Source organism: Amphibalanus amphitrite, unplaced genomic scaffold, assembly GCF_019059575.1.
Source record: "Amphibalanus amphitrite isolate SeventyFive unplaced genomic scaffold, NRLGWU_Aamphi_draft 000009F_arrow, whole genome shotgun sequence".
NCBI lineage: Eukaryota > Metazoa > Arthropoda > Thecostraca > Balanomorpha > Balanidae > Amphibalanus > Amphibalanus amphitrite.
In genome coordinates this window covers 201,592-212,866 of record NW_024881505.1, presented here as the reverse complement: position 1 = coordinate 212,866, position 11,275 = coordinate 201,592, and the positions used below count along the sequence as shown (strand labels likewise).

Genomic DNA, 11,275 nt, shown 5'->3' with positions numbered 1-11,275 from the left:
CAGATTCTCGCCCTCACCAACATGGCGGCCGCTGCTACGTATTCGCGAGTCGCTCCCGACATGGGGGTGCCCTATCTAGTCTTTATATCTATGGCCCGAACCACTATTTTGCTAATTCTTGTCACCTCAATGGGAATATGCAGCAATATTAGCTTCTATAGGGAGCAAATGGACCTCCCAAATCCAAAAATACAATCAGATTTCAAAAATTTAAATTTTGATTTTTCGAATTTCTGCCGCCGACTGTGACCTTGCCGACTTCCGGCGCTCCCAACGCGCCATTTTTAGAACTAGGGAAACGAAATACATACCAAACGATAGAGAATTGATCAAGGAACACGATAGTGAAGGTTTCAAGTCGATATCTCCCACCGTTTTGCCGCAATCGCCGCCGAAAGTTGAAAAAAGTCTATTTTTCCGAAAATTTGACCTTTGACCGGTCAAAAGTAGGTCAAATGTTGACCTAGGACCAAAAAATATACCACCAATCGCGAGATCTCGTTGAGAGCAATCCGTTGGTTTTTTCCGCTAAGCTCTACGACCTTCCGTTTCGAAACGCCAGGGGGGGGGTCGTAACAACCCCCCCCCCCCCCCCCCTGGTCGTTCGTGTTATGAGAAATGGCCTGGTCGTGCGAGGGTTAAAAGAGCGAGATGAGATAACGGAGAGGTTCTAACTCCATGCTACTGAAAGCCCAATTTCAGGCGTTTGACGAGATGTTGATTCGACCTTTGACCTCAAAGTTCAGCTTTCAAAAACTCATCTTGAAGCGCCTTGTCGCGTTCTTTCGTTCGCCGCCTCGTGCGTTTCGCTGCGCCTATTGGTTCTCGAGTTATCGGCTAGGGACGTTTAACGCCCCCCCCCCTCCCCAGCAAACGGTGGGTGGCGAAATACCCCAGCAACTGCCGGACTATGAAAATTGCCTTGGGCGAGCATTATTTCATATGCATCAGAAACAATTATATAGTTATGTTGTAGAATTTTCTCAGCCAGCTTCACTCAGGAAATGTTTGAACTTTGAAACATCTGAGGGAATCGACATGAGGCTTCTTAGAATACACATTGGCGATGCTTTGTATTGCAGAAAACATTATGTACACTTGCACATAGCTAACCGAGATAACGGCAAATGTGAGAGCATATCATCGTCCAGCATCCAGCACCCAGCAGGTGGCAACCGGTGCAGGTCGCCGAACAATGGTCAGGTCAGGTCAGTTCAGGTCAGTCCAGGTCAGGTCACCCGTTTGCAGACTGTGTGTTATGGCTCCGTGCAGCCGAGTCCATTAGAACTGCTCGTCGAAGGTGACCTGCTGCGGCGCGTTGGCGAAGGCGGCGGCCTGCGCGGCGGCGTTGGCGTCCACCGGAATGGCATCGCCCTGCGGCTGGAAGCCGTTCTCGTCGGCCACCCAGTTGACGGTGATGGTCTGACCCTCAGGAGTCTGGAAGCTATAGGATCCCTGCATGACGATGCCGATCTCCTCCCCGATTTGTTTGGGCTGTCCGGCCACGTCCTGCTGGATGGGGTCGGTGGTCTCGAAGCCGTACTGGAACGAGCCGTCCTCGTTCATTGACGATTCCATGCGCAGAATGCCGGCGTCTTCCAAGGTCCTATACTGGGGCCGTGGCTCCTGGTAGATGACGGAGTCGTCTACAAAATCCTGTGGCCGCGCAGCCACCAGCGCAACCAAACAGCAGACCAGTACCTGAAAAGGAATGAAACATTTAATGTCCTTAACACGAAAAGGAAAACCTTACAAGTCTTTTTCTTTACATTTTTTATCATGATGCTTTTTTATCTAATAAAAAATGCAGCTTTATGAAACATAGTACGAAGATCAATTTTGCTTCGTGATATGCCCTAGAAGTACAAAAAAATATCTGCCTCAGAAATGAAACTACATTCATCACGATGGCTCGTTAAACTTGCTCTCTCATGTGTGTTTACCGTACCGTCCAGAAATGATTATAATAATGATTAGCTTTAAAAAAAACTTACACAAAACACAATTTCTATGATATTTGTTTAATATTGGAGAGCTTTAGTGCAAAGTATTAAAGTAAATACAAATTACAGAGGTGTGGATATCGCCGGTGCCAAAGCAAGCATAGAATCGCTTTATCTAGCAATTTATTAGAAATTCATTTTTATAAGCTTATTTTTAACACAAATAATATTTCTTATAACTCAAACAGATCGCGCACTGTTGTTTCTCTGTAGGTGCGTACAATTGGTGCGCTTTGCATGAGTGCACTCTGTGACGTTTTCTACTCACGAGTTTTGTCATCGTTGCCAGAGTCGGGTCCGTGTCGTACGTAGCTGCACGAGCCAGGTCGGAGCGCGCAGGCCAGTGTCGGCCGATCGCCGACTCCTCCGCTATATACCTCCGTCTCCCACCCATTGGGCCCGATCACTGTGCATCTCAGACTCAGCGGCTCCTAATCCAAGACTTTAACTACCGTCACGCAAGTAAATTACAGCTTCATAGCTCTAAAACCATTGGACTCGGATTTAGAAGCGTGCATAGACGGATGTTGGATAAACCCGGCTGAAAGCTTTGAGGCAAGTCATGAATACTTATTATAATATACACATTACACATCTATCCCAGAGGTGAATTACCTGTTAAGAGTAAAAAGGATTGTGACAAAGCCAGTCCAGGTAGCACTTATCAGATACATTAGCACTACATGTCTTCCACGTATAAAGATTTCTACAATCAGCCTAACTAACGCCTGGGATCGAGGATCGAGGAGACTTATTACCATCCTGCGCGGCTGTCATATTTTTTCGCATCTACATAAATCTATAAAGTGCAAAAAAGCAAAACAATGATAAGCATTCGTGAAGTTAAATCCAGGACGAGCTTGACCTCCGATGTCATGTGTTGACAAAGCTTAGTTATTTTTTCAAGACTCTCAGAGTTCATAATTTCTGAATAATCTTTTATAAAATGACATTATTTTACTCGGTAAAAATGGAAAATGATACCACTCACCAAAAACATGATCAACCTAAGGTGCCAGCAGGAAAACAAATATTGTGCAAAACAATTTCAATGTCGTTTTACATTTTATTCGACTTCATGCTGTTGATTATGATCGAGTATGTACGCGCGCTGGGATTTGTCCAACCACAGACCACCACATCGCCTATTAGATCTGTTGTCATAACAGATTTAGCTGTTATCATAATACTTCAATGTGACGGTAGGTATATGGAAGAGAATCCTGTTCTTGGAATCCTTATATCCAAATATGGCTTACTAACTGCATATCTCATTATTCTTATTGCCAAACTTCCACGCATTGATTCTTAACCCGCGCACCGACGGGGGTCTGCGCCAACTTCGCACCGACGGGGGGGGGGGGGCGGATGACCGCCCCCCCCCGAGATCTCGAGAACGAAGCAAGATAGCGACAAGCGGTAAACGGCATCGGATACGCACGGCCAAGATCTACAATTTTTACTAAGGTCATTTTCAGGTCAGGTCAAAGATGACGTCACAGGGGTCGAAAAAGTCAAAATGGCGGCGCTAGATATGGAGAGAGTTTTTCTCGAATAACTTTCGAATTAGTCAAGATAGGAACAAACTAAGGGCATCATCGTGATCCTCTCGTCAATCCGCATCGAATGATATATATGTTGACCTCGAAAGGTCAAGGTCAAAGGTTGACCTCAGGTCACGTGACCTCGAGGTCATCATGTATATCATTCGATGCGTCTTGACGAGCTGAACACAATGAGACCATCCACGCGGCTGTATCTTGTTCCTGTACGGAGTTATTGGCCAAAAACCTTTGGTGACCTTTGATGACGTCACATGACCTCACAGCTGCCCAACAGCAAAACAGACCTCAAGGTAGTGAAGGTTGATCGTATATGAAGTCATGTATGGTATATGGGGCCATTCCGACCCGTTTTAGTGGTAAAAACAGGGAGTTGATTTTTCCCCCATTGACTTATAATGGGGAGGTCGCGAAATTGACCTGACCTTAGGTCACCGATATCAAAATTCCGAGATATACAAATTGTAGCAACTAATGACCTAATAATATCCTGCGACTTTCAAAGGCCTCCGACATCTACTGTAGCTCTGGCACGGTGACAAAGTTGCAAAAAAGTGACTTGAGGTTGGGTCATTCAAAGTGACCTGGTGACCTGACCTTAAAAGGTAGGAGGTTCAAACTTGCACACCATGTGTAAAATTGATGAGGTTATAGTCATACCAAATTTCGCGGCGCGTAGCGCCGCGGTTTTCCCGCTATTCGCGAAAAACCTAAGGGCGGGCGGATATCCGCCCCCCCCGTCGGTGCGAGGGTTAAACGACAGTGAGCAGCATCAGAACACTACTGGCTCGCTGCCAGACGATCAGAACCAATGCCATCATCACAATGATAAAGCACCGCAAAACTGGCTCCTTGCGCTATTCCATGCCGCCGGATTAGGCTCGTCGTCCCTGCCGAGTATAAAAGTCCACCAGTGGTCTCTTCTGTCATCAGTGATCATCGAATCGCAGAAATCACCACCATGAAATTCGTAAGTTGTCTTGTTCTTCATTCGCTAGTGTGTGTCTACATATTTGCTGTCTTGTCGGTGCTTTCACCAACATCATTGATTATCTTCATTTTCTGCTTTTGTGATATTTCAATTTTAGTCCAAAGCATCACTTAAGAATAGGAATAGATATATGTCAATTAAAAACCAGTGAAGTCCAAAATAACGGAAGTCAGCTCAATTTAACAATACCTCAATGCCTAATCCGCCTTCACTTGAGGGAAAATTGGCAGCACATTGCATATATCCTAACGATCAGTTATTAAATGTTGTTGACAAATCTTGAGTCGGAGTTAATTTATCATAACGTAACTGAAATGGTAAGGATCAGGGAAAAATAAAAAAGGCCTTTAACTCTGCATCAGCCATTAAACATAGTGAGGCAGTACGCCGGCGGTCGTCGGCCTTTTCTGGGTGCGACTGCATGTGTTGCCAACCATAATAAATAATATATTGTTAAAGAGGGACGCCATTTAATTGCGTCCCAGAAAAGCTATTTCTGGCACCTAAAAGCTGACTCGCCCCAAAATTGGTCCTCAGCACCTATTTGGTGGATACCAGCACCAATCATGGAAAATGACCTTAATTAGCTGTTTCTGGCACCTATTCATCGGTACGCCTTACTCTTTTTTCTGAATCTGGCACCTAAATGCTGAGCGTAGCACCAATCTAGTAGAAAAATGAACTACTGGCTGGTAGAATCATGTTGTTCTGGTATAATGACCCCTGGAGTCTAGCCTAATGGTTGCCAGTGCAGCTACACTCTAAGACAGCCCCGTAGTGATCTCAGCATTGTATATGACGTTTAAGTAAGCAAATAATATTGATTTGTTTGAAAAAACAATGTCATTTAAATATTTAAAAGTATTTATTTGTAATGCTTAAAGGGAAACATTTTTGTGAGTAATTGTCTCGATTTTGACCATTAAAACGGGTATTGTATTTTTTGACGTCATCAAATAGCTAAAAAAGGTAATGTTTTCATTCCGTTCAAGGCCGCTGAAGAAACGCGGGATCTTGCGCGGGACATTGTCCGTTGTTTGCCGCGCAGAGTTGTGCCGTGGCCACGGCACAACCACGCGTGGTTGTGCCTTTTTCATCCGTTTCTGCTTATGTCCAGGGCACTAAAGAGTCGGGTACTCCAAAGTTTTTCCTAGTATATACTAGAATTATACTATATCATCTAGAAAAACAACTAGAACTGGGAGCTTTTTACTATATACCGAAAATTATCCTAGGATATGGCTGCGCTGAAGCGCGGCGCAGCTGGCGCTCGTGTTTCAATACATTGCGCTTCATATTTATACACAAGGCGGCTTGTGGTTTCACGCGGTTCCATGGTGTTCTCCCTACACTTAAAGACTTACAAATTGTGCTGGCCAAGTATTTAATAACTATCGTGTGCATTAAAAAATTGGCTCTTCATTATGCATGGAATTGTGTGAACAAAGGCCTTTCTGAGTAAGTGTATGCAAATTTGTAAACTGCTGTACTTGACTGGGTGGTGGGCCAGCCTCATGCTTTCTCATTCTTTCACTGTTGCGTAACAATGTGTTAAAAAAGAAGTTTCAAGGAATTTTATCAATTGTGATGCATGGCGACACCTTTTGACTTAGCTGTGAGCATAGGTATTTGGTATAATCGTATTGCAAAGATTGCGCACACCGGCTTTATCTATTTGCAATGGCAGCTTTCGTACGACATTTGTGTATTGTCTTTTCTATGTTGGTCACTACTTGTTTGTATGTATTTTTAGAGCCCTGACAGGCTGATGAAGGAAGACTGAAGTCTTCTGAAAGCTATCATTACTAAGAAATGAAGCTGTTGTTATGACTTATGAACAGTGAACAGAGTCCCAAAATTTTATTTCAGAGTGAAAAATTGTTCTTGAAAATTGGAGATGAAAGTGGAAAATTGATTTCAGTTAGATGTCATTTCCCCCCAAAACTGGCAAATTTTGGGATTGGTTTTGAACAAACTTAACAATACAATATCACTGTCCCAGGCTCTAGCTGAATAACATCAACATATAACATAATACTTTGTGTGAGCATCTCGTACAACTGTGTTGCTATGATAATGAAATCAAAACACATGCATCCTGCATCCATGAAAGTGGATAGTAAGTAGAAAGAAGCATTTGTTGCCACATGTTAGTGATAATTGTGCAATTTCTTGGTAATTTTAGTTTGTATGAAAACGCGTAAGATTTAGGTGATTGAAACTAAACATGGAAGATAATTTTTAGGTCAATTTTTACTCTTTCTTTTTTAATGCCGTTCTTGATATTCCACTTCACTCAAAACACACCAGTTCATAAGTTATTTCAGGGCTTTCACAATAGCCATGTCTTTGTGGTCAATCATCCTCAGAGCAGCCTGAGTCAATTCCATTCATAACTTCCTTAGCCATATATCTCTGATCCTTTTTCAGGACAAGACATGCACTACCATGTATGCTGTGCCTGGCTCAAGATTCCTATACATATGTAGCCAGGCTGCCCTACCGACACTGGCAAAATGAATGCTTCCTTGAACAAAGCTAACCAAAGGTGCCATCAACTGTCTTAATCTGAACAGGAAGGAAACCTAGTTTTCAACATAACAACAGCTTGTGTGAAGCTGTCACTTTCAGGGTGTGCGCCACCCAGTGTTCATTTGTTAACATCAATAATGTGTGACCACGAAAGGAAACCCTTCTGAAGGTAACATCTCTCGCCTATTCTAAGATCCTGTTAACAATCCACTACCTTAATATTAACAGGTCTTTTAAATAACCATGCATTAACTATTCCTCTGATAATGCTTGTTATGTTTTCAAATAGGTTCATGTTCTTTCATTCTGATTTTTCAAAGATAAGTATCACTTGAGTTTGTTTTTATTGCAAGTGTGATACATGTAATTTCATCATGTTTTCTCAGATCGAAGATCCTGCTCGCAGCTATGCCTCATTGCCTACCATGGCCAAAACCTCTTTGAGGTTTACCGTAGTGTTCTCCGTCTGATTGTTATGTGTTGAGGATGAGCTGAATGTTACTGATATTGATACCTGATATCTAATTGTGGTCAATGTTTAGTGTAATACTGTGACATCTTCCAATGCCAAAGTTTATTTCCAACGAGCCAAAGCTTATTTGCATTGCAATTACGAGCGGTAGTGTGATGTGTGGAACGTGTAGTAAGTACCATTGGGAACCACTTACTCTGTAACCCAAAGTGGCATGTTTGCATATATGAGAATGTTCAGTGTTCATCGTCTTTAGATAATAAAAGCATTGGCATACCAGGAAGTGGATTGTTCGGTAGTCGCCTAAAATGGTATCAGAGCTGCAATTTTGACACCATCGTGTTCGTGATGCTCAGCCACGTCGAATGATATGCTTTTTGTATTTTACGATGTTGACCTCCGTCCAAGGTCAAGTCAGGTCATTACCTCATGATGAGGTCAAGTTGCACGTTATTCAATTCGGCAGGTCTTTCTGAGTCTATTTGTCTCTTTTCCGTCTAAGATCACTGTCAGCGCCAAAATAGCTGTATATCCCCCCCCCCCCTATCGGCTTATAATGGCCAGATCACCTGACCGACCTGACGTTAGGTGACCCTTAGGAGAAATCCGAAGTTAACGACTTTTGAGAATAAGGGAGTTTGATAAGTTCTGTAAGTTTCATCTACCTGTGATAGATCTCCTTGAAGTGATGGAGTAGCTATGTTACGACGTTTTTTAGACCGTGCAGAGGTTCACTTATGACGTCATAGGTCAGTGACCTGACCTGACCTGAAAATGAGGTTGGTGCCGCAAAATCCGGCTTGAATCAAAGGTCAGGTATACCAACTTACAACACTCCATCACCAGCGCGCTCACCCCTACTTTACTTTGCAGCAATGGTTTGCCGCACATTAACGATAAAAGTTTTGAGCTGTCCGAGATTCGAACACAGGACCTTCCGATGTATCAAAAACATGGGGTCATATATAGACGAATATCTCGAAAACGGTTGGATGGGCTTGAACTTTTCGTCCCAAAAATGGAAATAAAAATGTTGTAGCTATCTTTTGACATACTTTGTATGTGGATGCCCACACTACGAAACCTTGAAAATCGAGCGCGAAAAGTCGCATTTTAACACGCAACCCTATGGGCTAGTAGGAAAAGTCACGCCCATGCTGCCATATGACTTTGGAGGGGGCTGCTTATGTCATATGTGTGCATGAAGCTTTGATTTTGTTTTTGGTTATTGTGTGGCCGGTCAGTCAAACGCCCCTTAGAAACCGGATGCTGCGTTTGATCGAGATGGAGTCAGACGATGATTGCAGAAAGCTAATAATATTGAAAAGAGGGCCGGTTGCGTGGCATGTCTGTTCAGAGTTGACATTTTGCTTTACTCCAGTTTATGAACTGAGAGCCTGGCTGGAAGTGACGGATCCAAACTTTTCACGTTAAAATGGCTGAGGGTGCAATAATCTCTAGTCTCTACATAGCGGGCTGGTATATGAGCGTCTTGCTATGCTGCACCATAGCTGGCTAGTGATTCTCTTTTGGCTAGAAATGGCATTAATCATTATCTCCACTGGCGAAAATGGCACTTGACATCACCGAATGCAACGTTCATGTTGTTAGGATACATAAAATCAGGAAGATTACGCGAATTAGGTAGGCAAACGTGGAATAAAATAGGTGCTGGATGTTTTGGTTTTGTGCTGAATCAGCAAACAGCAAATACGGAGTTCAACTAGACGATCTGGCAACTTTAGGCTGTGTGGAAGCAATTAGGTGCCAGATTCAGATATTAGGGTCGAATAAGCATTTTGGGGCTGATCAGCAATTAGGTGCCAGAAACAGCTTTTTAGGGACCAGAAACAAATATTCCCCGTTAAAGAGATTGTGCCATCAATCGTCGCTTTTTATTACTGGTACGCCACTGCCTCTGCATTCATACATCATAATCCTTCTTGCAGGTATATGCAGAGATGCCCCTGAATTGCTTGCTCTTGTTAAAAATAGAATGATAATCTTTACTTTGTTCATTTGCAGTTCCTGCTGGCTTCTCTGGTGGTGCTGGCGGCCGCCCGGCCCCAGGACCTGGAGCCCCAGTTCAAGACCCTGGAAGATGCCGGCATCCTGCGCATGGATTCGACCATGAACGAGGACGGCTCGTTCCAGTATGGCTTTGAGACCACCGACCCGATCCAGCAGGACGTGGCCGGACAGCCCAAACAAATTGGAGAGGAAGTTGGAATCGCCATGCAGGGATCGTACAGCTTCCAGACTCCTGAGGGTCAGACCATCACCATCAACTGGGTGGCCGACGAGAAGGGTTACCAGCCGGAGGGCGATGCCATCCCGGTGGCTCCGTCAGTCTAAGTCCATACAGAACCGAGTACCAGACCATCCCCTGGATCCCTGGGTGAGGTCTGACGTCCGTGACACCAACCGTTCAGCCACCGCCCAGAGGCCTCCATCCGGCCACCCGGCGACCCGCACCCGAATGTCCTCAGTCTTTATGTCATAATGCGCTCGCGGTCACTTGTATGCTGTGTGTATGTAGGCATAGAAATGCATGCAATATATATCAGCAGCAATCTGTACGGTGTTTAGAAATAGGAACATTGGCGAGTGTTTGAATGGGTTCACGAGGAAGCAAAGCAATAGAGGGCAGTAATCGCCATGCCATGTGTGGATCGCCCATGATCGTAAATACATACATACATACATACATACATACAATATTTGACTGACGATCAGTTTTATATGCGTCACAGTCATGTTTGCAAGAACAGCCTGGCGTAACAAAATTAAAGGCTCATGGTCGCCACATGTGTTTGACAATGCCTGATATCCCTCTTATATTATACATACCGGGCTTCTCAAAAAAGTTAGACGGATTTCTTTTGCGAATAGAGGACCCTAACAACATTTAAGCAAAATCAATGCACGTGGAAAAAACGGAGTATTTTTAGTAGATTTATATGATACCATGGTTGTTGGGCTTAAAGGGACCCTCCCACCTTCAAAAAAGTTTATGAATTGGCATGAAAGTGATGTCGCTCGGTTCAGAAAGAGCGAAAACGAATATCTACCAAATTTCACCGAAAAATATTCACCGGTTTTCAAGATATTAGACTTTTACTTTTGTTTACTTTTTTTGGGATCTACGCTGTTTCTAGCGACTTTATTTTAGAAGTGCGGCGTTTGCGGCAGATATTGCGCACAAATAGCGTATACCACCGCGTGCTACAAAACGTTTTAGTCAAACATTTAAAAATCGTTAGATATCTGCGCTGACGTCACACATTCAGAGGGGTATTTTTATGCATTAGCCCCTCTGAATCAAAATGCTGCAATTTTGAAATTCAATATTTCCGATTTAAGGCATTTCTCGATGTTGTGAGTGCCGAAACCGGTAATTGTGAGCCAGGGACCCCATTTTGGCTATCTCAACTCAAATCTAATGTTAAGGTGGGAGGGTCCCTTTAATCTGGAGAGCTCACGATATCGCACAGTGCGTCAGACACATATACGGATAAGTCCTGTTTTTAAGCATGTATTGGGAATGTGTGCATACGCTTCCACATCATACTATACCGGCGAATGTACGAGAAATAACTATACAAGCTGTGTAATGTGTATGTGCACAAAATTTTATACACCGATGCGTCTTGTCAGGGATGACAATTTAGCTTCTGAATTGCCAGATTAGATGAGGAATATACTCAACTAACAA

General features: G+C 43.5%; 2 protein-coding genes and 1 long non-coding RNA gene across 3 annotated transcripts; 2 read left to right on the top strand and 1 right to left on the bottom strand.

Annotated features, from left to right (window-relative positions):
- Nucleotides 1-1,060: 1,060 nt before the first annotated feature.
- On the bottom strand, nt 1,061-2,406 carry LOC122379820 (cuticle protein AMP1A-like). Its single transcript, XM_043362355.1, has 2 exons — nt 2,272-2,406; nt 1,061-1,701 (listed from the first exon to the last, which is right to left on the bottom strand). Exons 1-2 carry the CDS (start codon nt 2,395-2,397, stop codon nt 1,282-1,284), a joined length of 546 nt encoding a protein of 181 aa, XP_043218290.1. The 5' UTR covers nt 2,398-2,406; the 3' UTR covers nt 1,061-1,281.
- A 2,064-nt stretch (nt 2,407-4,470) lies between these two features.
- On the top strand, nt 4,471-10,137 carry LOC122379814 (larval cuticle protein LCP-22-like). Its single transcript, XM_043362331.1, has 2 exons — nt 4,471-4,535; nt 9,586-10,137. The coding sequence occupies exons 1-2, from the start codon at nt 4,527-4,529 to the stop codon at nt 9,913-9,915; spliced, it is 339 nt and encodes a 112-aa protein (XP_043218266.1). The 5' UTR covers nt 4,471-4,526; the 3' UTR covers nt 9,916-10,137.
- LOC122379819 lies at nt 7,115-7,843 on the top strand. Its single transcript, XR_006256231.1, has 2 exons — nt 7,115-7,257; nt 7,475-7,843. It is a non-coding gene; the product is annotated as an uncharacterized LOC122379819 (long non-coding RNA).
- Nucleotides 10,138-11,275: the final 1,138 nt, after the last annotated feature.

What these genes read in the sequence shown, in the direction of transcription:
- LOC122379820 (XM_043362355.1), bottom strand. Translation starts at nt 2,397, where the DNA reads ATGGGTGGGAGACGGAGGTATATAGCGGAGGAGTCGGCGATCGGCCGA. An exon ending in TGGCAACGATGACAAAACTC is followed by an intron (nt 1,702 to 2,271) that starts GTGAGTAGAAAA and finishes ATTCCTTTTCAG; the next exon opens with GTACTGGTCTGCTGTTTGGT.